Source organism: Phaenicophaeus curvirostris, chromosome 5 (assembly GCF_032191515.1).
Source record: "Phaenicophaeus curvirostris isolate KB17595 chromosome 5, BPBGC_Pcur_1.0, whole genome shotgun sequence".
Taxonomy (NCBI): Eukaryota; Metazoa; Chordata; class Aves; order Cuculiformes; family Cuculidae; genus Phaenicophaeus; species Phaenicophaeus curvirostris.
This window is the reverse complement of record NC_091396.1, coordinates 8,473,613-8,500,616: the sequence shown is the minus strand read 5'-3', so window position 1 is coordinate 8,500,616 and position 27,004 is coordinate 8,473,613. Positions and strand designations below refer to the sequence as shown.

Genomic DNA, 27,004 nt, shown 5'->3' with positions numbered 1-27,004 from the left:
TCTTTTTGTTTCAGCTCCTACTCAACTGAACCTCACTAATGTGATGGATCAATTGATTGTATAGGTAGAATGATTTGTGTAGTAATTTAAAACCTTTGTAATGGCATTTGATTTTAAACTATAACCATCTCCTCAGATAAATCTGATTATTTGTTGGTTTTATTCACTGTCTTTTTAAAAATACTGTGCGTCAGCTGTTAGATACAAAAAAGTTTTGTAAGTATTAGGTTGTTTGTTATCAAATGAATGATGTTCTTCTGTTTTACTGTAGACTAGAACCGCTGAACGACGTAACACTGTGCCATGCTTCGCAATGTCCTAGGAAAGACATGTCGATTTCTTGGCTATACTGTGCAATATGGCTGCATAGCACATTGTGCCTTTGAGTACCTTGGAGGAATTGTTGTGGTAACTTCATTTTCATGACATTTAAAAGAAAATAGAGCTATAATACTGAAATTGTTATATGTGATAATGCCAATATTTCAGATTTATTCATTTTATTAAAACCTTTTTCAGAATGTGTTTACTAAATGTCTATTTTTTGGATGCAGGTCCAGCCTTTATGAAAGTTATTCGACCTTTAGGCATTCATATTTTTCGCCAAGTTATGGCTTGAGGCATCTCTGAATCAAATGGGAAACTATGATCAAGCACTTTGCTGTTCTTCCAGAAAGACTGGAGTTACTAATAGTGCCACAGGAAATGCTCTTGTTTCCAACTCAGGGCAGATTTCTGGATGTTTTATGCTGCCTCCTGCTCCTCCTCAGGTTCTGAACCTAGCAGCTATTGCTGCTGGACATAGTGGGTTTTAGCTGTGAGCAGCTCTTGCAGCTTCTGTGATCATTCTTTTTTACAGAGGGTAAACTGGCAGAGTGCCGAGTGCTGCCTCTAATGATTTCCTGCAGATTAGGTGCTGAACTGAATTTGTAGGGGCTCATAGCCCCTAGTGCAAGTCAGGAGCAATCCTGGGCAAATACAGAGCTGTAACAGAGTTACAGGTGCTCTGGAGGATGTCCTCAGCTTTTGATTGTATCATGTTCCTTGGAGATCTCACTTTTGCAATTGTTCTTTACATTACATATATTCTAATTTATTAGCAAAAGAAATGAATATTAATGTATTTCTGATAAAAGTAATTGGAAATAGTAATTTTTTTCTCATTTATTTTTAATTTGCAGTGTTCTGGACCTTCAATGGAACCAACTATTCAAAATTCTGATATTGTCTTTTCGGAGAACCTTAGCCGCCACTTTTATTGCATTCGAAAGTACGCTCCTTTAAGACTAGATTTTATATTCAGTTTGCCAAACCTTGTCAATAACTACATTCCATCCATCCTTTATTTATTATATATTCTTCTGCTTCTGAATTGTGATTTTTCATAGATCTCCTGTCATTGTTTCTGATGAAAGTTAAAGTAATCAGCACTTGCAGCCCAGCGTACAACTTGTCAGAATTCGTTTAGGATATTGTCCATGTCCCTTTTATAGCTTTGTCCAAGAAAGGGAAATATGCCTCCTCCCCTTGCCCCCCTGAAACATTTTTATTGTGTGAGTGTAAATTCTCTCTAAGCAGTTTCGTCTTACTTGCAAACCAAGCTGTGGGTATTGCTGTGCTCAGATAGGTTGTTAGCAAAGTGACCAAATAGTGTAAGTACCGTTTATCAAATGTCATTTACTGCCATTATATGACATTTATCAATGTCATTACTGTGTTGTAGAGCACAGTAGACATGGCACTCTCGCCCATATTTTGGTGGGCTGTACAAGCTAATATATGTAATCAGGAGGCAAAAGTAATATAAGGTCTTACAAACTCAAGTTAGATGTTTAAAGTTGCACTGGAACAGTAACATTTGTTCAATAACGTTTAGGAACGTGGAATCTGTATATATAAATGTAGCAACAGGATCAAGTTAAGTGGCATTCATTTCATCAGAGCATTGTCAATTAAAATGTAGTCTAAATGTTTTATAAATGGTCTAAATAACAAAGAATCTCTCCAAATGTACTTAAAAAACTGTGTAAATGTACACCCTGAGTAGAACTGAAGAAACTTGTAGACAAGAACATTCAGCAGAAGGAAGTATATTTAATCTACATGAGTGTTTTTCGAATATAAACATTGATGCAAATGTATTCAGCCAAATAGTTTGTACTTGGAGTTCTTCTGTTTGTTTCTGTTCTTTCCTCTCAGAGGAGATATTGTAATTGTGAAAAGCCCAAGTGACCCCAAATCAAATATCTGTAAAAGAGTAATTGGCTTGGAGGGGGATAAAGTCTGCACAAGCAACCCTTCAGATTTCTTTAAGAGTCACAGCTATGTAAGTATTAAGAGTTTCTTGCTTTGTAAATTAATGATTACTTAAGTAGGCCTGGTAGGCTGTAAAAGACTTGCAATATTTGAGTATCATCATAAATCATAAAGTATGACATTCATGAATTATTTCTTTCTTGTGTATTTAGAGTATAATGCTGTAAACATTTTATGCTAAGCTGTGTTTTGTCTCGGCAAGAAGTATGGGCAGATGATATTTCTGCTCTGCCCTTTGCTTAGATCTTCTCTGGTAGAAATACTCTAAAATTCTCTGCCTAAATTGCAGTATAGATGGCAGGCTTGAGGGCTTGGTCTTAAGGAAAAACTGTTTTTTATTTTAAATACAAAGAAGTGAACATTTTGCCTCTACCATAGCCTTGAGGATTTTGCTTTCAAAATAATACTCTAGCGTATCTCTACAATTCAGTGTAACAATATTTTATTTTTTCTGAATATGGTTGGAAAAGCAGTAATTTTCCTAACTTGTCCAAAAAAATGAGGTAACAAGATGATATAAAAAGGAAAAAAGTACTCTTAATGCTTATTTGTTGTGCAGACAGACTTAAAAGAAGTTCAGAAAGATTTGTGACAAAATGTTTTCAGCAGCTTCTTTTTAGGCTATCATTAGAAAAACCACTCGAAGTCATGATCACAGAATAATGTTTTTCCCCCCCACACCCATGTTTGACTATCACCTCTGTTGAGCACCTTGTGGAGACATCAGGTTTTGCATAGGTGATTTGAATCTTAAAAGATAATAGATACTCTTGCCTTTTCTCATCCACTTCATCCTCACAGTTCCAAAAGTATTACCTCATGGCCTGTAGCTGAAGTCCTGTACAGTGAAGGCAGAGAATTCTGTGGAATACTCCTTGCAGCCAGCTACAGTTTGTGATGGATAGATCCTTTAAGAGTTTGGCTGCCATAAAGACAGCCAACTTCACCGCTATGCTTTCAGGTACCATTGCTTTATTTGTATTAAGCAGCTGGAGTGGGGTCTGTCCTTGCTAAAATCAGTGGCAAGATTCTTCTCAATATTGTGTCTAGATTTGATGTCTGGATTTAGTTGAGGCCTGGGAACAGAAATGCAAGGATGTGATTCATACCCTGTTCTGAGGGGCTGAATTTGTGGTTTCTTCCACTCTAGTGTTGAAGGAAGGCATTTCAGGCACCTGCCCTCAAGCCCTCCTTCTGATCAAGTGCCAGTATCGCTGGAGCTTCCTTTCACACTTCTGTCACTTATGAACAGAACGAAGGAACTCATTCTCTGTTATGAAGGGGAAGACAGAACACTTAGTTTTTCCATAAATCAAATTGTGTTACTGTTTAATCAAGGAGAAAAAAACAACAGAAAATACCCCTGAATCCCCACCTTTCTTACCAAGCTGAAGAAATTTTCTGCTTCCTATGGAAGTGGCAATTAGGGGAAATACAAATTGCCTGGAGCAGAATGACCTGAAATGGAAACCTGAATTCTATGTACACTGATGGAAGATGCTGAGTTTCTCTGAGCATTGTCTTCATCACATGTCTGAGTCTTGAAAAGGAAGATCAAGAGAGGATTGTATTTTAACGTGATGTCAGCCTTTCTGGAAACCCTGAGGTAATCAAAGGAATATCCAGCAGAACAAATTCTGTCATAGGTGTAGGATTTGTCCTCAGTTTTAATAGAAAACGTAAGGAGAATGAGAGGCTGAGGGATGCAGAATCCGTTTCCTGTTTTCCTGGGTATGTTTTTCATAAAGGCTAATGTGTGGAAATACTGCAATGTGACATGCAGGCTTTCTCGGTTCTTACATCAACAACTTGTATCTAGGGGGAGAAATTATCTAAATGGAAATGCTTTCGTTTGTTAGTGCCTATCTATTTTCCTCCTATCTTCAGTGGCTGTTGAAGAGGGAGATCTTTCCATCTGTTCAGGAGATACTTCCTTTACAGCACAGTATATTCTCAACATAGATATCTGCACTTTACACTCATAACTTACACTGGATTATTCACTAAGTAAATTGTTGGGGAGGGAAGAAGTGATACATGTCTGTGTTTAGGTAATGGTCTAACCAGATTTCCCTATTTTAATGAGTCATTGTGCCGTGTGCTTTTTCTCTTAATTCAAACACAAAATTCTTCAAAGCAAATAGCAGCAGATGTACACAGAACTGGCTCTTTGCTTTGTTGATACTTCCTTGAGAATATTTAACCTGAGTTGGGTTTTTGAAAGGAAGATTGTCAAAACTCTGAGGAAAGGCCTTGGCTCAGATCCCAAATGGCCAGAAGTGCTGCCTGCAGTGTCTGGCTGCCGGAGAGAGGTACAAATGCAGGCGCTCTTGAACTGAGCAGAGCCTAGAAATTGTCATGAGTGGTGGCGTTTATCTCGGACTACTAATTGCTTTTTTTAAATGAGAAGTCTCTGAATGCAGTGACTCAAGAGTGTGTAAGGTCAGAGGATTGATTGTTTTTATTCCAGTGAACTGCCCAGCTTTTCTTGACTAACTTCCCTCCTCTTTTGGGGGCTGATGGTGAATACTTGCTGTCATGTTTGCAAATGTGTTACAGAACAGTAAATACCAAGTATCAGATGCCAGATACATTATTGAATTAGGTATCTGAACCTCTGCTTCATTCTTCCTTGGTGTTCGCCAGCTAATGGTTAGACATTATGTGCTAGGCAGGGACTAGAGGTGTCAGAATACAAGAGTACTTAACACAGCTGAGAGGGAAACCAGCTCTCAGCAGCAACTTATCACCCCAAAAGGAGAATCCTTACAGTCATGTTAATAGGAATTGTGCTTAGTCTGTGTTGACTGCGTCATTGTTAGCGGTGGCATATTCTACAGACTTTTAAGTTAGGGATTTTTGTGTTTAGAAGCACTGTCATACATGATTCTTATTCTGAAGCCTAAGGGAATGCTAAAACCAGATCCTGCTTCCAGTCTCTTTCATTCATGAATATACATCTCAGGCTGGCTTATATATAGGAATAGGAGAATGGAGAACTCTGTTTACAATTTGCTCTCTGTAAAATGACCCAGGTGAGATACTTTATTGCTGCAGACACTGAAGCACATACCTTTAGGTTAAACATAATCAAGAATGAACTAACCTTCCAAGCTATAATAAAAATGAAAAAAAAATCATATGTAAGTTGGATAAGTTGTTCTGAAAAGAGACATTTCAGTTGAGGGGAAATGCAGTATAAGCAGTGGCAGTTCTGTGAAAGTCTTTATAGTAGTATAAAAATACTTTTGCTGCTATACTTAGCTGCAGTAATACGTCATATGAGAAAAATAATTTTTGTCAGAGTGCATGAAGTGTAAGGCTGTACCAAAAACCTGTCTTTAATGGAGGTGTTGTGGGATTACAAGCTGATGGAACTAACCCCACATATCAAATTGATTGGTATAAATTGCGCACATGCTTTATGATACACAATGTGTCACATGCTAGAGGTTGGAGCTTATCTGCCAAATAATAATGAGGGGAATCTTCCTATTTACATGAAAAGGATAATGAAATTCCTTTTTTTTTGAGTAACCTGCTGTGGTATTTCAAAGTTAGAAAAACCTGTTTTTTTATTTGCATTGTCTTTGTATTGATATTTGGTGTGGAATATGAACAGTAGGCTGGCAGTTTTGCTGGGCTCTTTTTTGGTTTTCTGCTCAGTGATGATGTTTATAGAGATGAGCAATTGCATTTACTGTAATAAAAATTTAAGAATGCATAACATTTTTACTGTATCAGAAGCAATGTGGTAAGAATCCAAAAGTTAAAAAGGTAAATAATTTTTAGTGATGTGGTATTTAGACTTAATAAAGATAATTTTTAATAATTGAAACTGATTTATTCATTTAACTATGAGTTCTAAATTATGAGTGTTAAAAAAGAAATTAGTCAGTCACTGTAAAACCCTGAAATAATCTTTAAAAAACCCACCTGAAAGGTAATTTTGGCCTTCAGATATTTATTTCCTTTTTTTAAAAGTCTTCATGCAGATCCAGGTTTATAATTCGGATCGAGTATCTCATTGTCATATTTGAATTTGTTTTAAAGCCATTTACTTTAGCTTTAGTTTCTTTAGTACCATATGTTCTTGTGCTGAGGCTCCTATTTACAGATTGAAAAAGTGAGGGCTAAGTCATCAGATTAAAACAGCTTGTATGTCATAAACCACCAATATGCTAAGCCTTTGTGTCACTTAAACAAAAGTAGTACCTAATAATGTCACTTAATACAGCTAGAGTCTGCAAATAAGGAACTGCCTTTTGCAAGTCATAGTGATAAAAAGCTGAGATACAAATCCATATCTCAGCAACACTCTGCTGGTAATCAATCACAACACAGCACTAATGCTGTGAGACTGGCTGATGAGGGGGGGAAGTATGTTTACCTTGTGCTAAAATGAGGTTCATTGCGGAGATGGCATCTCTTCATCCCGTGGTTAACTCTGGAACTAACATAATTCTGAAGATAATGCTTCTTATTGTGTTTGCAGATTGGAGAGGTAGTCTTAGGCAGTGCTATTAACTCTTAAACAGTCCTTGTCAAATGCAGGAAGAATATTTCGTGGGTACTAAGGATAACATAACGTAAATAACAGAGTATCTTAATTGCTAGATAGTACTGCAGGATTTGGATGCACAATATAAGACACTGAAGAGTGGTTTGATATTTCAGAGTGCTGAGTATCATTGGATAATTTCTTTAAAATATCCTAGATAGCAATTAAATACACAGTTCTTGAATCACTAGCTCTTTTTCCTGTGTCTTTAATACCTGAGTAGCTAGTTTTGACTCATGATTTAGCGTTTCAGTAATCTAATTTTTTGTAGTTGCTGGTCATCTTCTTAGTTGTAGCGTTCAAGAGGCTTGAGAGAAAGTTATGCTGTAATTTTAAGCAGCAGGGCTGCTAAATGTCTGATGGGAAAGGAGAACTAGTTTGGCCTATTTGTTTAGTTTGTGGATTTGTTCTGTTTGCAGACCCCTCCATATCCCACTACAGAGATCATCACTACAGCTAATCTTGAATCTTCTGAGAAGTAATTTTAAATCAAAATTCTGATTTGTTAAGACTAAATTTGTTAAAGGAAACACTAACAATTTTATCAATTTACTTCCCAGTATTTCCAAGGTTTCTTCAGCTCAAGTGAATCGGTCTTTTTACCTTTGCAGTGTTGGTGGTGGCAGGACTTGACACACCAGCACTGATAACATTCACCACAACTTCTCCTTATATCTGTGATGGGCATCATAGCAGGGACTGGCAGTGAGGGGCTCAGCTTAAACACGGCTTCTGGATGAGCTCCCACCAAGATCTCTTACAGTTCTTTCTCAAACAGCTCTTTCTTTGTCACGGACTGAACCAAGATGAGACAGCTGCACTGTATCAGGTGGCCTTAAGCGCAGGCCATCTAGGCTGGGCTGGGGAGAGCACTGCCCAGACTCTGACATGGTGCCCTGGTTCTTCTGTTCAGCTAATTCATTCCTGAAGGAAAACCATAAAGAAATCTCATTGTCGATTTGAGGGAAAGTTGTTTCAACATCACTTATTTATGAGTTTGTAGGACTAGATTTTTTCCTTCTGTGGAATAGTCGTGGTTGTACTGGTCAGTTCAGTTTGGACCTTCAAGATTTTAAGATTCTGTTATTTCTCTGCTCCAAGTTAATTAAGAACTTCTAGGAAGCTACTCAGGGTGATTAAACCAGCTACTCAAGGACTCACAGAAGATTTTGAGCGCAAGTTTTAGTCTGCCTATATCAGCTTCACGTCTGAATGAAGGACGTGTTTCATTTTTTTTCCTCTCTATGTACTGGCTAAGGCCTTCTGACTGTCTTAAACTGTACGATCACACAGAGCTGAGGCCTTAGATCGATTACCAGAGATTCAGGTCACTCCTGATGGAGCTGGCAGACAATACTTTTGATTACTTTACTGTGCTTATATAGAATTTATTGGTCGTTGTTGCTGCCAGGGTTATTAGCTAGGTCACTCGGTACAGGTGTGTCTTCGTCCAGGGCACCAGTGATGGTAACGATGTTTGTGTGTTTTAACCTTAAGCTCCAGCTGGGGTTTGAACATGCAGGCTTTTTGTTCTCAAACCTACACTTCAGGGTGACCCTGTTACATCATCTGTTTTCTGGAGAAGAAAAGAGTCAAATCCTTCTTAACGATTGCTGTGAGAAAAGTATGCAAACTGCTAACTAATCTTTGCTGGATTTTTAATCAATATTTCCTTCCAAAATACTGATTTACTATAGATTGAGAAAGCTCATGGTAGTCTGGAGTGATGAATCACAGAAATACTGCGAGTTTTTCTTCAGCAGTTCCTAAATGTATCCAGGAAATTTGATCTTCAAAGTTTTGGCCTATGAACATCTATAAAGGTGAAAATTTCAAAACTATAGTGGATTAAAAAGCTTAGGTAGTTCTTCACTGTTTAAGGCAAAGCAATTTTGTTTTCCAAAAAGAACCAATTTTAATGCAGAGAGAGAGATTGTAAAAAGTGTGCAAAATCTGTGTGTTATTTTTCAGGACAGCAATATTTGCTCATAGTTTTTATTATTTTAGGTTAATTTTAACTGATAATATTTTTAGAAAAGGAACAATGGCCAAGAATTTAAAGTTAGGGTTGCAACTAGAGATTTTAAAAATCAGATATATAGCTTTTCAGGTTGATCCAGATCAGCGTATTTAACAATACGCTCTAGATGTGAATATTAAACAATATTTATGAAGTCAGGTAAACAATGCATGCAAGTGTTTGAATTATTTGACACAATTGGAATCTTTTGCAACAGGCAAAAATGATAGTGAGAGAGAGAATGGCTTCTCATCCTTTTACTGGCATAGATATTTCTGCTGTGAAAGTTTTGTGACCTTTCCCGTGATGCAGTGAGTGCAGTGATCAAAACTTTTGAGTTCCGAGGAAGCGAGCCCTGGGACAGAAATAGGTATTTGCGGCTTACAGAAAGTTTTGAAGGAGCAACAATGGTTAAAACGCAAACAGTCAAATAACCAATGAATGCTTTGACAGATTACTGCAACAGCTTCCCCAAATTTTTAGCGAACACCACCACTCGACTGGTCTGCTTGCACGATAGAGAGAAATGTCATCCAAATTCAAATCTAAGTGAATATACCTTAATTTCCTTGTAGTAGCTGAGTTAGCATTCCTACTATTCAAGACTATATGATTTTAATATTGGTTAATAATTGATTTCAATACTTCAAGATAGACAAGTCTTCATGTCTTTTTATAAATTTTCTATTAAAACAATGGCTCTCAATATAGAGAATGAATGCATAATATAAATATTTCATCACAGTGAGTTTAATTTCTGTTTAAAAACCTGTTAGTGGTTCATTGGCATATTTGCTCATAACAGCGTGGATCAGGGTCATAATATGCACTTTTTAATATATGTATTTTAACACACTGGGCCAAGTACATTATGTTGTATTCATAAGCAGCTTAAACTGTTGAATAAGTAAAAAGAAAATGCTAAACTGTTAGGAAGCGCTTGTGAATTTAAGGTAAATTACTTGTTATGTTTTTTAAGAAGTATTAAATTCCAGGTAATTCAGCCTTCCTAGTGGTATTTAGATGATGTTGATTTAAGATCTGCTGCTCTGTTAAAGTTCCCATGTTGTTGCTGCCATTTCATAGCTTTTTCCAGCACAAAAAAAGGAAATGCTTATGCTGATTTTGAAAATACTGAGCTAATCAATGTTGTTGCATTTTATATAGATGGCAACCTTAATGTGAAGATTTATGATAATCCTGCAGAAATGGTGAGCAACTGGATCATTTGAAAAAAAGAGTATCTGTTAAGCATTATTCACTCTTGGTTCTGAATTAATAAATAAAGGACTAAGGAATAGTTATGTAAGACTTTAAGTATAGAGTGATACAACAAACTCCCGCATTTCTATGGTGTATATTTTATCCTAACTAGATGCAATTTACTTAAATAAGGCAATTTAATCAGTATTTAGTAAATTTGTCACTTGATACTGTAGATTCTTTCATCATATTTCACTTTAATCAAGAAAGGTAACACCTGTGGTTTATTCACAAAAGCTCCTTTTGTTAAATGAACACCCGCAGGCCATGAAGCAATTACATTTGTTGCTTGTACCAAAGTAGGAGGCACTTAAATAGACCTTAGTAGGGATAGATGAGAAGTTGCAGACTTTATTCTTTTGTCCAGCACTGAGATTAGGTCTTATCATAGCTCAAGAAGGAAGCCTCTGAACTGAAAAGAAAAGATGGGAGTGATTTAAAGTTCTTCTTAAGTTTGAAACTTTGATATTGCTGGAGGTGATGTGAATATCTGTGACCTTATGAAAGTTCAAACCTCATCTGCTCCCAGCTGATTGTACATGCTGATGTTCTTTGACAAACACGGACTGTTTGGAATTCCAAAAGGAAAGATTGCAGGAGATTAGTGTTTATAATTCTCTACTTATTTATTTAAAATCCTTATTTCTCTGTCTTAGGTACTGTGCTCCCCCAGCCCCCTAAAATAAAATAAAAAAACCCTGCCAAAAGAAAAAAACCCAACCCAAACTACTGAAGCCTCTTTTCAACTAGTTGGGCTTGGGGGTGTCTGAGGCAGATAATTTAATCTGTTAATCTTTTTTTGCAGTATCTTAGTTTTCTAGTATGGCAGTTAATGCAGCCCAGGAATTTCAACTCTTGATTTTGAAGTCAGTCAGATGAGTCAAGGAAAGAAGTTTGGGTTCATGTGAAAAATACCAGAAGAACACAGTTCTCTATTGATTTCCCTCCTGTCCATTTATGTAAATGGATGTTTTACACAAGTAAGTATGCATCAAATGCCTGAGCTGCAGTTTTTTGCCACCTTAACTTTACCACCAAGTAAATGACAACAGCCCTGCAGCTTTAGCCGGTTTGTTGTGGTGAAAGATGCTTTTTTCTCTGAGCTGAAACAGAATAAGCTGCTGTTACAAGCTCAGTTGTTTTAAATGATAATCTTGTTCTTCTGGTCTACCTGCCCCTATGCTAGAGCTCCCAGAGCCTTGGAAGGGAGAAGGGAGAAGAGTGGTGTGTCTGATCAGTGTCCTGTATTCTCATGTTTATAAGCTGCACTTAAGAGAACTGGTTTTGCCTGAGAACTGTTGTTCCTTGGAAGTAAATCTTCAGATAATCTGCACAAAACCAGAGGCACAGGGGTGGCTGAGGCAGAGAGAAGACTCTATAGACAATTGGAGGCAGCATGCTCTTGCGTGAACCTGCACTGCTGTGGGAGTTGCTGGTTTGGCATTTGACTTGCTAGGTAGTTGTGAGAAAACTCAGTTGTTAGGCTTGTGAGACTTTCATGTCATCTTTCTGGCTTATGTGTAAGGGAGAGCTGAAATGCTGCCTAGCCCACGTTAAATGCTTTTGGCGCTCTTGTCAGTAGTTTTTGCATTCAGAATCCTTCTGTGCATAGTAAAGGTAACTGATTGCAGTTGTACTTCTTAGAAACAACTAATGTTGTCCAAGAGGTCTGTGGTCCATGGCCCGTGGATACCAAAATGCATCGTTGTGAATTGCCATCAAGTGGCTTTCCCATTGCACTGGGTGTTTTGGCAGTAGCAGCCTCTTGGTGTGTAATGAATACATTCTTACTACTAATCCAGGGTTTCACTATGGTCATTTTTGTTTTGCTTTGGTTAAAAAAATCTCTTATTCCCAGCTACTGTGCTTCATAGTATTGAGGCGTTTCTGATTCTGCAAAGGTTGATAGTCAAAGCTAACTTTATTCAATGTGAATAATCCCACTGAAATCAGTGATGTGGTCTAGAAATAGCTCAGTGCATAAACCCTTGAAGGATTCTGGCTTTAGCCTTTATTTTGAAGAGATGTTAACAACTTTTTATTTTTAATTAATTATTATGGTCTGTTACTGGTATTTGATTTTACGTTTTCATGTAATTCATGTGATTTTTATTGCTTGTATTAATTCTATATTGTAGTGAGGTGCCTATACAATGGACAGGCACGATAGAAGGGTGTTCTACTGTATTATCTGTAGATGAATTGTACGTTGGGACAGTACCCTTAATGACAAATTTAGAGGTACAGGGTCCTGGCATACATTCCATGGAGAACTATAGAAGTTACCATAAGTAGTGAATTTCAGGATAGAACACTTGCAATGAAGTATATTCCTGTATCTGGAATGCAAATTATAAACATCTTATCTAGACAAGTAATTATTACTAGAAGAAGTAGTAAGTAATATGCCACAACTGGCAAAACCACTTTATTTTTTATACTTCTGGAGCATGGAAGAAAGATGGGAAGGTCTCTAAGTGTTCGGATATAGTTTTGAGGGGTCCTTATTTCACTTAGTAACAGCTTCATGATCTGCCTATGAATCTGGGAAAGTGAGCAAGTGTGGGAACCACTAAAGCAGAAGGGGAGCTGGGAGTGGAACAGGAGCACATTGAAAGCAGTGACACTTTTGCTGAAAGGTGAAATGTCAGTGTGGGTGTGCTTTTTTATTTCATTAAAACATTTTCATTGTAATTCATGCGTCCCCATTTTGTGCATTTGCTGTGAGTCTTTCAGAATGGCAGTAGTTTGGTGTACGATTTGCAATTCTGGTAGGTGCTGGACAGGAGAGTTTGCACCAGAAAGGTCAGAATGCTGTTTTGCATTGTAATATGCACCTGAAAAACAAACTCGTGTAAGATGTGGGCACAGAGAATGCTTTAGGTGGGCACACTGCAAAGATGAATATCCAACTAACCTAACAGTTGCCGCCGGCCATTCCAAATATGCTGTCTAGCACAGAGTCTCTGAGGAAAATAGAAACATTGACACATTCTCAAATAGATCCCTATCAAAAACTTACTTCCCCATGTGATGGGCTCTACATTCCACACAGGTCATTTGACTTTGGAAACAATTCAGTTTTTTTTAATTAATTCATTTTAAATTGACTAATAGTTGGTTATTTTGTGTGCAAAACGGCTTGGGTGGGGAGGGTCATCTAGCTGAAACCATCTGGCCTTCCCAGAAAAGCTCTTCCATGCACAGGCCAGCAGTCCAATAAGCCTACAAAATCACAAAGGCGGCAGAGAAGGTGGATGTGGAATTCTGAATTGAAGGACTAGAGGACAAGAAGGACCTTGATGGAACTAGCAGATTGTTCTAAAGCAAACAAGGTGGCACTTCTCTGTACAAGCAACTGTGGAAAGAGACCCTATCAGCCTGTTTCAGGCGGCTTTCGACATCTTGCTGGTTTACAGCTCTACATACAGAATCTAAAATGATGAGGCAGGGATGTGCACCCTCTGGCATGCCTAAAAAACCTGTCCTGGATACCCAAGAAATACCAAGGTGGTTGGGAGAAGACAGACAGGCTCACTACGCTTTCCATGATGAGCATCTCTCTTTGCCACTGTCAGAGACAAAGTATTACTTCTTAGTCCATAGCTTCTACATTTGCCACAGCTCAACAAAGGGGCTCTGAGGTCGCTTGCTGTCCTCAGGTCCTTGTCTGCTAACAGGGAGGTGGGAGTGTGTCTGTGCTACAGCCTAAAAGGCTTATTTAAAGTCAAGGTTCCCAGCAGGTGTTACTTGGCCAGACAGCTACAAGTACCAACACCCATAGGTGTTGGTTGGTGGTCCGTTTTCCTCCAATGTTTATCTGGGGCACTTGGGTTTATTCTTAATGGTTTACATCCCGATTTCACTACTGGAGTCGCATTTTATTTTGTTTAGTCTGTTATCCTTGAACTCTGTATATGTAGACTATTGTATTCATGAGTCTGAGTGGCTCATGTCTAAAACTTTAATATTTATACTGCTCAAACTCAAGTGTCATTTGAAATTATTATATTTTTTTTAGTTTTGTTTTTGTTTTTTTTTTTCTCTGAATTGTGGGCATAGTAATGTGTCAAGTACGTATTTGGTTTTGGAAAAAGGTATGTTAACTTAAAATCCATGTTAAATATTATCTAGATGGAGATTATATTGCCACTTTTAAATTTTCAGCCTGGTTTAGAATTCTAGAAACAAGAACAGCTGAGAAAAATAATAATTAAGTATTTGGTAACTTGAAATATCAAACCAGTGTTTTATATTCCAAATGGAGACGTTACGTTTAAGACTTAGAGTAGCAACTTTTTCTATATTAGAGTTTTATACTTTTATGTAGATAACTTATACAACTATGTTGCTATTTCTCATTTTATCATTGAGTCAGTCGGTGAATGCCATGAATCTATGGTATGTAATATAGTTAATGCAGAATATATATAGGCAATGAAAGGTCTTTGTCATATAGTATAAGGTCACCATCATTAATTTTCAAATTATAAAAAGGGATTTGCTGTTTTGTGATCATCATTATTGCAATATAATGTGTTGTGGATTCTGCCTGCACATAGAATGAACTGTGATCTTAATTAGAACTTTGACAAGCCTACTCCGATAAAATGATGAGATTATTCGTAATTGATGTCACAATCAATTACCAGTTAGTTCATCATGAATCTACTAACAGGTCTAGCCTTGGTGCTGGCCCCAGGATGTTGATGAGTGTGTGGCTGCCCTGTTCATGCTGTTACTGCGACAGGAGGGCAGATTTTCAGTCAACATCCTAATGACCTCTTTTGAAGTCTATTAAATTAATGACCCTGTCACATTGGTCTAACCTCTTACATCTTCATTTTGGATTTTTTGTGCAAACCATTGGGTTTTGAGCACATGCTAGAACAGATACTTTGGAGCACTCCTTCTCATCCCTCCAAATCTGGTGCTGTGATTCGATAAAATTACTAGATTCGATAAAGTTATTAGACTCAATTTACTAGATTCGATAAAAATTAGTTCATTATATAGTCATGAAACTCAGAACACAGATATCGGAAAACATTGTAAAGCAAACTATGCTTAATACCATTCTACTCTGTTTTCTTTTTACATTTCAATCTTAATCATAGGTGCCCAAAGGACATGTTTGGTTAGAAGGTGATAATCTCAGGAATTCTACAGATTCCAGGTGCTATGGACCTGTTCCTTATGGACTGATAAGAGGACGCATTTGTTTTAAGGTATATGGATTTACAGTATCTAAAAATAGTTGCATTAATTCATTTTTAATGCCTGAGTGTCAAGTACTAAAACTTGCCTCCTTAACTGTCTAGCCAAAGCAAATGTAAAGGAAAGCTTGAACACACCAGCCACTTGCTGTAAAAGGATAATTCAGCAATGAATGGGGTTTTCTAAGAGAGGACTTGTTTATTGAGCAGCACTCTTTGAGCAGTCACCGCCGTTGAAAACTGAATGAATTCTTTTGCAAGCAGACCTAAACCTTATAAAACCAAACGTACACACCCACAGCCTGCTGCATGGATATACATTCTGTCCTAATTTGATTCTTGCCTCTACAAAATGGTAGAAAAGGGCAGCTCCACATGTCACTGTCGTAATTTGGGAAGTGTTGGTTCCATAGTTCAAAGAACAAAACAGAGGAAAAAGTCATCTTTCTAGGACTTGCTTATGTACTTTAGACATGTAGACTGGCCTTGCTGCTTTGTAACTAAGTCTGTGAAAGAGCCTTATTTAACAATACAGTCAAATCTGTGCCACCGTAATTGTCTGCCACATTTTTATACAAAAAAAAAAAGCTTTGACTTCATATTATATTGTATAAACCTCCTTGGTTCCTTCTATTTCAACAGTTCTATGGCTTTATTTCTCCCGAAATTACTTTTTCATATTACCTGTATTATTAATTTACTCATTTACCAAGAAGAAGAAATTAACACAATTTCCTCTCCATAAAAAGATTTATCTAAGAAACAAGGGAGTATGTGTTATAGCCTTAGGCACCAGCTTCTATAAAGCTAGATTTAAAATGGTGCCATTCAGAGCAATAAAAACAGGTTTTGAAAACTGTTCTCCATCTATTGTAACGCACCTTCAAAAATGTATTGTAGCACAGCTGTATTACATGCACAGGGAAGAACAGATCTTTCCAATTTAACGGTTTTATAATCTTAATTTACAGTTTTTATGAACGTAGCTTAGGATTTTTGAAAAAACCTTGCAGCTATCAACCATAATCACTACTTGCTGACTAAATCTTAAATAACATCTCCCCCTCAGCCCCAAGTTTTGTCTGACCTCTGTTCTTTATGGGTAGCATTTGCTTTGAGTTCTTGCCTAGTCTTCATTGAGAGCTCTGTGTTCCTTCTCTGGATTGTTTGCCTCATCTTGTACACCAGAGGAAAAAATACTGATTCCCCAAAGGGCTATTTTTATGACCCAGGTTTTAGCTTGCTGCTAAAACACAAATGACGCTAATACGCCAAGAGCCCTCTTAATAAGAATGTGGTATTTATAATCCAACTGAGCTCCAACTGATGTACAGGTATAGAAAAGTTATGTTCATTAGCTCAATGGGTCTGTTAGCAAATAATTTATATATTAAGAGCCTATTTATGTGGACAGCCATAATTATTCACAGTATCTCTCCACACCAATAAATTTGTGTCCAGCTAGTACCCTAACAAGTAAGATGTTTGAGAGACTTTAATGAAGTGACTGACAGGACTGAGTTTATTCTTCAAATGAGTGTTTATAGTTGGGTTGTTTATGGGCACTCACATTAGAATGCAGTGGTCTTGTTATTGTATGTTGCTACTGAACGTTACAGTGAAAGGCAGCAGAATCCAGCTACTCCGTGTGTTGGTAGCTCATTAGTAGATCACTGGCCAAGAAACCTATGTGTGCTTTTTAATGTAGTCTCCTGGAGGTTTAGCTTCTCTTACATGAAATATCTTTTGCTGCCCTGAGAATGGAAGCTCATGAGCCTTTATTTCGAAGGGGGTTTAGAGAAGCAGATGTAACAATGACTTTGAATGCTGAGTTACAGTTTTAGCTATGGATGAAAAAAAGTCTAATTTGCAAGTAATGGATTTCGATGGAAGAGAGCAAGCTCGTGCTAAGCTTGTTTAGGCAACCTATTCTTGGCAAAACATACATGTTAATTCTCTCTGTAGCTTATCTGTGAAGCTTAGACCCATGATTCTCAGTAAGTGTTAGGACATCAGCTTTTAACTCCTACAGAAATAACAATTGTATTTGGTCCTTTTCCTCTCTGCCACCGTATCGACCGCCACACTGAGAGACAAGTTCATTCCATAAAAAGAACACTGAAATTAAGTAGTTGTAAATGCAGTAAAAGCCTAGGGAGTTCCAATTTGACAGAACTCACGCTTCATCCTGTCCTAGGTTGAATATCCTGTGCATTCCCTGGACTTAGGCTCCATGTCAAAAATAGACCTGGAGTGGATCTTCAAAAGAGCTAGTTAGCCCCGTTTGTCCCCTATCCATCAGATCAAATTTATGTAGGCCACGCCAAAGAAGGCAAGGGGAAATAGCTGCTAATTGGACTAGCCAGTTTGAACGAACAAGTCATGGTCAACTTCTGTCATAACTCTGAAAGACTTGGGAATTACTACAGAAAGTGGCACATCTTTGTTTCACAGAGAAGGCTTGTTCCATCTCCTTTCCAACCATGAGTATTGTTTCTCACATTCTTTCCTGCATGCAGACTAGCTAAAGCATCATTTTCATTCTCTATCACTGAGATTACCAGGGTGAATTTGAAAATAAATTCTCAAAATGGTATTTGTCAAATTGTCAATGTGATGGATTAATTTCACTGGGAGAAAGACCAATTGCAATAGGTGTGATTTGAGTTGCCGGAAGTAAGATCTATGCCTTAGTGACCTAAGAAACTTACTTCTCTCAGTCTTTACCCAGATCAGCTTACATTTGTAATATGGGATATTCCTCTCCCCTTTTACTCCTGCTTGCCTTTGAGGCCAATGACTTGACACCAGCCCGCAGCCAGCAAAGGCCTCTGGGGAGCTTAGAAGCCCGTAGCTTTGCTTCTAATCAAGATCACAAATATCCTTATGTTGTTGGTTCATATCTCTTTATATTTCTGTGGAACTTAAAATAGCTCACTGGCTAATACACATGTAGAGACAAGACATTACCTCTGTATTTCTGTGGATCGGCAGATGTTCCTTCTGCTGTTCCGTAACTGCACATGCCCAAAATGACTTTTTTTTCTAAGATACTTGCACAAGAGAGCCTTGAGTCTTTTAGAGATCCACAGAACTTAAAACTCCCGAGAATGACTAATCCTTCTGTTTTCCTGAGGGCCCAGGAACAATCCAACTGATGGCAATGTAGCACAGTGCTGCAAGGGGCCTGACAAAGGCAAATGCAGGGTGTTTCTAGCCATGCCCACTCCCAGTCTTGTAGTAAGTTGGTGCTATGTCTTGCTATGCCCATCCTTAACTGCTTCTACCTCTATCGTTGCCTTTTCTGCTGGGGACAAGTCATGGGGTTCGAAATACTGAGCCTTAGCACTGTGCTCCTTATTTTAAACTGAGAAAATTACTTTTTTTGCTCCATGCAGAAAGCAGAAAAGGCTCCTTCTGTGCTCTGGCTGTTCCATAAACTCAGTTAAAAAGTTGCTGTTCTAGAAGGGGACTGTGTAGCTTCCTTAAGATCTAATTCTAAGGAAAAATGAGCAAGATAAACATCAGACTGACAGATGTTTTGGAAACAAGGTAGTGCGTCATCTTTCTCTGTCTTGATCGCTTCATCTTGCGCCAAGGCTGTGAGGTTTTTATGGGATTAGAGTCATAGAGGGCATTCAGTCTTTACCATCATCTCTTTCTCTTCTTCCTGCTGATTGCCTTGTGCTGTCTTTGAAATAACGTGTTGCAAAGAGATGCAGGCAGTCAAGGGAGGCAAAGGACAAAGTGTAAAAGAATGTCCTTTATTCTCTACTACGTTTTATTTTTGCATCCGAGACCAGCCTATATGCAATTAGTGAATGTTTGGAGGAAAGTAATCTCAGGAGCATTCAGTGGTCTGAACAGCTATATAGTTCATTTCCAGACAGAAAGTTTTTTCTTACTGGTGAACATCATTCTCTGATGCTTGTGCTTGTACTTGGTCATGACTTGTGCTCCTTCCTTTTCTACACAGTGGTCCCTTTCTCAGAGGACCCTCTTGGTTGAGAAGCCCTGATGGTGGCAGGCACTTCACCCCTTTCTACCTGTTTGCATGGTATAAACGTACTTATAAGCCCGTGGATTTTTTTTCCTAAGGGTTGGTACTTGCAGTTCAAGTGCCCATCTTGAAAATACAAATGCACACCTCAGAAGTACTTTCACTGGGAGGTAATGTTGCTGGTATTCTTTCTTCTCCTGGATGGATCAAAAATATGTACTTTGTCTTTTAAATTGGTAAGAAGGTTCCAAGCTAAAGAACTTCCAATTTGAAAGATATTTTCTAAGAATACATTTATTTCCAAGGCTGAAAAAAATAACGCAACTTGTGAGACTCTGCATAGCACAGCACAGTGTGTATGAATTAGTTTTCTCTCCGGCTACTATGGAATGATGATTCCTCCCAATAAATAGTATTTATTACTCCTAATAAAAGCAGCACACAGGTGAGAAGTTCATATACCTTGTCAACCAAAGAGCTAAAAAATTTTGCATTTTATGAAATGATTACAACAATAATAAATGAGAATACTGAACTTTGATTAAAATCTCTTGTAACGGTATTTTGTTTTGCAGATATGGCCTCTGAATGACTTTGGATTTCTACGTGCAAGCCCCAATGGCCATAGATTTCTTGACGATTAAAAGATTTAAGTGACTGTTGCTAGGTTTCATAATATTTTCTACTAAAATCCATGGAACTATTTTTGTTAAGAATAAATACAAGTATTACTTGACAAAGATGTCTCTCTGAGATTACATCTAACTTGAAAGTGGGAATGATATACAGATGTCATCAACAAAAATCATATGCCTCTTACTGTTTCTGCTGGCTATTCACAGTAAGTGCTTGAATTATTAGAAAGTTTTGGGTTTATACAAGCCAAGGTAATCACTGACTTAATAAGGGGTGAGAAAGGCACCATGCACGCTTAAGTTTTCAGACATCCAGAGCCACACTTAGGCTACGTGCACCTTAGGGAGTAGTGTGGCACCTCAGGATTGGAACTGGAAACAGTGTAACAGTGGAGTTCCAGATCTGCGGGTCACTTAGGTGTTTTGTAGAGTTTTCCTTAAATGGGCTTTAGTTTGGCCCCATGGGGGTCAGAGCACAGCTTCCTAGTTAGGTTTTACCTAAGGAGTGATGCATTTGTTCAGATGATGGACGTCAATGCAAAACATGCTCCTGCTTGAAGCTGAAAAGGTAATGTAGATGCACAGTTACAGGGCCGTGCGCTGGACCTGCGAAGTAGTACCGAGCGACAAGCCTGTTAGATCTATGATTCTCTGTCACCTCTTTCCAAGGCTCACCTCCTTTTGAGGACTTAATGAAGTTAAATATTTAGAAATAGAAAATGCTCCTGTTTCCCATTAATGCACCCACCTTACTGTTCATTATCTTTAATGCATTCTCACATGTATGCCTCCTGATTAAATTCTGTCATCTGAGCTGTTTAAAGGATTTAACCCAAGAGGTAGGGCCCAAGGTGTAGTTCATATATGCTGAGATTGAAAGAAGCTACTCCGTTGTTTGCTGGGAAAGAAATGTCAGTTACATCATGAGATATATTCCAGCTGTACAGAACTTAGTGTTCTGTTCTGGAGGCTTTTAGTAATGAGCTCTTTAGCTGCAGAAGTTAAAAACCCAAGCCTTGTGTCTGCTGAGCTATATTAGCAAATGAGCACATTTCCTTTCTTAAGCCTGACTGAACTTGTTCTTGTAGTGCCCCCCTTCACCATACATTTCTTCAGCAGATGCCGTCTCCTTTTTGTGCAGTCTTTTAAAAGGTTGTACTCTTAATGTGCTTGATTGAAACAATCATTGAAGGATCTCGATAACAAGTGAGCAAGTGTCACAACAAACCAAAGATACGTCTTTGGTTTCACTCTTGAAGACAGTGTAATTCCCACCACATCGACATGAGAGAGTGTAACATTGTTCATCTGCCAAAAAAAAAAAAAAAAAAGAAAACAAAAAAAGCCTTTAGTGCTTAGAAGAATCAAGAATTTGTTTTGGATTTTCTTCACAAAGCTGCTCTTAACAACACATGGCTGCTGGATTGTAAATATCAGTACATGTACTACCAATTGTTGCTCAAAAAATAACTGTACTCTTAAGATGTTTCAGTGACTGCAAGGCATTCTTACACCAAACAGCCAGGGTCTGTGCAGTTTCTTTATAAAAGTAAATAATAAAAGGTGCACATCAGTGAAACAGGTATTAAAAGAAAGAACTAAGGGGAGTTAGTCATACATGACAGATCAAGGGTGGCTCCACAACAGACTGCTAACCCAAGAAACCAAAATAAAACAGGAGAGAGGAAAGGAGATAGGATTTTCCCCTTACAGCTTAAAAAAAAGGACAACCAGTAAAAAAATCAGTCATTCATTCAAAAAGCATGTAAGTGATAAAAGCTGGAGTAATATAAAGGAGGGAAGTAACACGGTGTCAGATGAAAAAAAAAGTCTGTATGAGAACACTTGCATTCTGTCATCACAGAAAGAGCAAGAAGATGCATCAGAGATTTGAGAAGAACCTGTAAATGAAAATACTCAATTATACTACAAGAAGAGAGCTGGGTGAAAAGTGGTGGTGCAAGCTGGGAGGTGGGTGCGTAAAGGAACAGATAAAGAAGGAATGCAAAGTAAGTATCGTATCATAGCAAGTTAAGTTCTAGTTCAGTTAATCACAGAGTACAGAATATCTAGATCTGAGGAAAATATATAAAAAAGCAGAACTTGCAATAAGTCAACACAATGGAATAAGATGCAGAAAAGATAGAAAACATCTGCAGTGGCAGTGAAAGGCCCTGGGAGCAATTAGAAAGGCATTCCTACCTTCTTTCCAGGACATATCCTCAAGATAAACTTGTGCATGTAGCGGCCAATCTTTTGTCAGATTATCTTCTGTAAAGTAAACACAATAGATGTTCAACCCTGATAACATACAGGTCTTTATCTCTTCCTGATAAATTGTTTTATATACCTAGCAGTCAATCTGGTCCCTATTAGGGAGTCACACCTAGACCACGTTACCAGTTAAAAATGTAGTTCTCAAAAATTTAACTTCTGTATCTCTGCATGAGCTGGAAAATATCTGTCTGTAAGCCAGGAGAAGTAAATGGTGAAGCCGTATTACTGAACTGAAGACACCACTGAAACCAGGACTTTTTTGCATCCCAAACGATTATGTGAAATTAGAAGGAAACTTTTGTTTTGACACAAATACCCATTTCGCCTGGCTGTGACTACAATCCCACAAGTGGAAATTGCAAACGTTTGCTTACCTGTACTTTTCACAAAATCAGGGACTGGTTGGGGTCAGAAGAGACCTCTCAAGATCCCCTGATCAAGCCTTCCTGCACAGGCAGTGTCCACTAGAGCAGGCTGCCCAGCACCGTGCCCAGTCAGATTTTAAATATTTCCACAGATAAAGACACCCCGCCCACCCCAATCTCTCTTAGGCAGCCCATTCTCCTTTACAAAGCAGAAGCCAAATAAAAATCCCCAATAAGCACTAAGTAAATATTAGGGTTGCATGTGAGAACACCACCAAGGTTCCTGCAAGAACATATTCCTAACAAAAGATAAATGAAACCCACTTTTTGCAGGGGAGAGGGAACACTACTCCAAGTGTTCTTTTATGATAGAGTCTCTCAGCACAGAAAGGTCATCAGTTCTGGCCTGCACCTGTGAGACCTGCTGCCATTTGATCCCCTAGATTCTTCCAGCACCAAGTACAGCATGAAATTAGAAGCATATAATACAACAGAAATTACCAAATGCAAAATGTGCAACACAAATAGTTCTTATGATTTATCAGCACACTCATCTTTGATGTACAAAGTTCACACCAAGTTTTTTAACTTGACAATATAAAATTTTGTCAAGAAAGTTACAAGTGAAGCCATAAACAGAATGTATATATAAAAGGACACCCCAAATGCTGTATTTTAAAGAAGATGAAACACCTGAATGCTCGTCTTTAGCACATACACAGAGATGCCTTTGATTTGGCAAGACTCGGGATCTTAGTGCTTACTTAAGGTTTAAATCAGGTTGTTACTGAGAAATTAGGAGTTCCTTCTCTTGGATCAGTGAGTGCCTACAGATTTCTATGACAAGTAAGTTGGCGGTAAAAGAATTTCTTACTCCAGAACTACTTATTGAGCATTTGCTGGAAGAGTCAGAGGCCCAGACTATTTTATGTTATTTTAATTCACAAGAGATTCCTCTATCTACTCACTAGATTGTAGGGTATCCTGAATGGTTACCAGCTGCTCTTTGGTTTGGACTGAAAAGCAGAAATAAGGGACTTCCCAGTTACCTTCTTCAATAATACCCCAGAAAAGCTGCACATCTCTAGCCTTTATCAGAAAATGGAGTATTTCCTTCTGTATCACTGAACATCATCGTCTGATTGCACCTCCCTTACTCTTCTAAAGTTGATACCAGATATTGATGAAGTAGTAACTTGGAACTGACAGATATCAGTATTTTATTAGTTGATTTCACACATCAACTCTGTAAAGCAAGGTAGTCACAAGAGAGATTCCTAACTTACAACAGAGTTGTGTAAGTTACTGCAAAGAAGTTTCAAGCTACTATGAAGACATAATCCTAGCAATAGCTTATCACAACTTTCTCTATAGCTAATTATCTAAACCAAATTAAAAGTCTAACCAACGTATTGTTTTGGGATTGTTTGTTTTACTGGGTTTGCTTTCATGGCTCTATCAGTTTTAGGAGTAGACTATTACAGGTAGATGTATTAGTGTAGGGTACCAGTAGTGAAACGTACCACTTGTGTTTTAACTACCCTTATGTATAATTGTGTATGGGGGAGTTTATACTTACAGTTTGGGTTTTTAAATAGAAAATTTATGGCCAGTTAAAAAAACCCACAAACAATGACAAAATATTAAATCATAGTATTGATTTTGCAACTAAATGACTGTTCTAATTTTAACTGAAATGTACGTTATATATATCCTTGAGAATGAGCCTCATCTAAATTAGTTTTAACAAAGGAGATTAAAACAAATCAGATGCATTGGAAATAATGACAGAATCAATGCAGCCTTTTGGATGCTGCCTTTGCTGAACACCTAGTCTGGAATGAAAAGGTCAGAATAAAAAGAAAATTAACCCACTCTCCCTCATACTTTACTGATGCCAAAAGAAAGCAAAAAAAATCAGCAAGAGTGGAATGATGAAAGAAAACTGGAAGATACACCTATCGGTCAGTCATTCTCATTGCACATGCTCTCAATTCCATAAGCAAGGGGTAATGTTTTAGTTATACAAAGTAGCAACATATTTCTTAACACTTGACCAAAACTTTAGTTAGCTGCATGAAATGGCCAAAATAAAATATCAGATGGATTTAACTCATGCTGAATAACTCCTAATATTACTGGAGTTAGTCTGGTACAGCCTTCTAGCTACAAAACATAACAGGAATGGTGAACATCCTGTAAACACCCACAAAACCAGGCAGAGGCCTTTCCTCCAGCTGCCTTGTGTGAAGGAAAGATTCCTCTTCTTTTTAGAGGATGAAAAAACCCCAAAACAGCAGAGATCAAAATGAAGTCTGTCTACCTACCTTTAAGTTCTGCTCTTCACAAGACAATACTATAACTGAGGACAGTATGGAAAAGGCAAACGCCTCTTATTTCACCAGACTTGTTTTCTTTTTAAATAGTGAGAATAAAAATTCACAAAGGAAAATGTCCTATTATGTTGTAGGAAAAAGAGATTTTTCCTAAGCTTCACTTATAGGTAGCAAAAAATTGATTTAAAAAGAAACCAGGCTTTCCTATTTGGAATTCACGACACAGGATTTCACTCAGCATAGGTTTTATAGGATTGGAGGTAGAGGTCTGGGTCACGTCTTGCTGGTAGACAATACAAAAAGGGCAGATGGACCATATGCCACCATGAAGAGAATGGGTGAGATGCAAATTCATGAGGTTACCATTCCTCCTGCAGTAAAGTCACTCATGAATCACAGAAACATTTAGGTTGGAAAAGACCTTTAAGATCAGAGTCCAACCGGAAAAGTAATGAAGAGGAAGTAATGAAGACAGAATGGAGAGGAAGGCTGAGGCAAAGCGTACCCTCTCTTCTATTCCAAATACAGTACAACGTGAAGTACAGGTAACAGAATTTCAATGAAGCTTTTCAAATTCATTACTGCAATTGTAATTTTGAAAATAATAAAAAAAAATTAAAATATCAACAGGCGAAATTAATCCCTCATACAATGCCCAGCCTGAACTGAGATCATTATTCCTAGTCTGATGCTAAAATCTTTAAGTCTTACTAGTTATCCCACAAGATGTAAATTTTCAATTAGAACTGTTGACCCGAGAAAGTCTCCAAAGTTAGCACATAATCCAGTAACCGCTCTTGTCAGTGGGTTTTGTATGCTGCATTTAATTTGCTTATCTGGTTCAAGCAGGAGAAACTTATTTTCCAGAGTTGAACAAAACTTTTTTTATTTTCTAGTTCTCCTATTAAATACACTACCCAATCCAGCAGAAATAGACAGCAGAAATAGAGCTGCTTATCTAACAACAGAGGCATAGCCCAGTATAAGTTTGGGGAGATTACAAGCTGAACTAAAAACAGTTTTCACAGAATGTGTTAGTGACCAAGATTTCTTGCGCTCTTTCTTATTTTATCTACATCATTGTTATTACAACCATGGCTCCCTCATTAGTGGTTCTCAGAAGTACATCGGTGTCTGATTTTCACTCCTTTGCTGGAGGAGAAGGTCATTCAAGACTGATATTGTTACCAGTCCTGAGGACTGCGGTAGGCTTACTTATATGTGACATCAGCTCAAGCTGTAGAACTCTGTGTACCAAGTTGTACTGTGTGAAACATGCTCGTGACCATATAGGGAAGATCACGAAGACCTGATTATCTACCATAACTTGACAAACAAATTTTAATTCACAAGGAGTACAGCCTGCCTGGCTTTGCCATCTATTGGATTTGTCTGACAACAAGGGGTGAAAGGATTCTGCAGCTCCATTGTCTCAACTGCAGGATCTAAGAAAACACTGGCAGGCTCATCAGAGAGGTTTATGAGCCTGCAATTCAAAGAGATTAAAAGGAAAAAATCTACTGAGATTCTTTCAGGCTACAGAACAACATTAAATAACTATTAGCAGCTTGGTTCAGTAAAGCTTTACTAGAGCCCTTGCTGGGTCATTCAGAAATTGTGAAAGAGGAAAGGTATTTAAGTTTCACTTGAGGATACAATAAATATTTCTTGGGCTATTTAAGACTGAGTTTTAGGGAAAGGGCTGCAAGCAGTAAATGGAAATTTAACCCTTTTAACAGTTTATGGTAATAGTAAAAATAGTCATAACACTTAAAAGATTTTTTTAGCTCTTTCAGCCATCTATTCTTAAGGAATGTTTTTTTTCAAAACTAAACACATAATTAAAAAAGTTCAACATATGTATTGTCAGTCAAATAATTTTCATAGTATTTTCTCAGTGTCAGAATCATCACATTCTCAAAACCTGGATGTTTTCACAAATTACTTTTTGTAAATGGCTGTTTAGTTTTTAAACAACTACTTGAGTCTCCCAACATTAATTTAAAATAACGATT

The 27,004-nt window shown here is 37.7% G+C and overlaps 2 protein-coding genes across 4 annotated transcripts in view; one reads left to right on the top strand and one right to left on the bottom strand.

The window, feature by feature from the left end:
- IMMP1L (inner mitochondrial membrane peptidase subunit 1) overlaps positions 1–20,116 on the top strand; it is a 36,383-nt gene extending 16,267 nt beyond the window's left edge. For 2 of the 3 annotated variants that reach the window (XM_069857492.1, XM_069857494.1), the window contains 5 exons: positions 272–408; positions 1,182–1,270; positions 2,200–2,326; positions 15,278–15,388; positions 19,952–20,116. In XM_069857492.1, coding sequence (XP_069713593.1) covers positions 304–408; positions 1,182–1,270; positions 2,200–2,326; positions 15,278–15,388; positions 19,952–20,020 — 501 coding nt within the window. In that variant the 5' untranslated portion in view covers positions 272–303 and the 3' untranslated portion in view covers positions 20,021–20,116. The remainder of the gene's footprint in view (positions 1–271; positions 409–1,181; positions 1,271–2,199; positions 2,327–15,277; positions 15,389–19,951) is intronic. The other variant, XM_069857493.1, reaches the window with a different exon arrangement.
- The window catches only part of DNAJC24 (DnaJ heat shock protein family (Hsp40) member C24), a 38,688-nt gene continuing 30,839 nt past the window's right edge, over positions 19,156–27,004 (bottom strand). Inside the window, exons 4-5 of the mRNA XM_069857495.1 lie at positions 22,214–22,282; positions 19,156–21,319 (exon numbers count right to left, since the gene is read on the bottom strand). Coding sequence (XP_069713596.1) covers positions 21,195–21,319; positions 22,214–22,282 — 194 coding nt within the window. The 3' untranslated portion in view covers positions 19,156–21,194. The remainder of the gene's footprint in view (positions 21,320–22,213; positions 22,283–27,004) is intronic.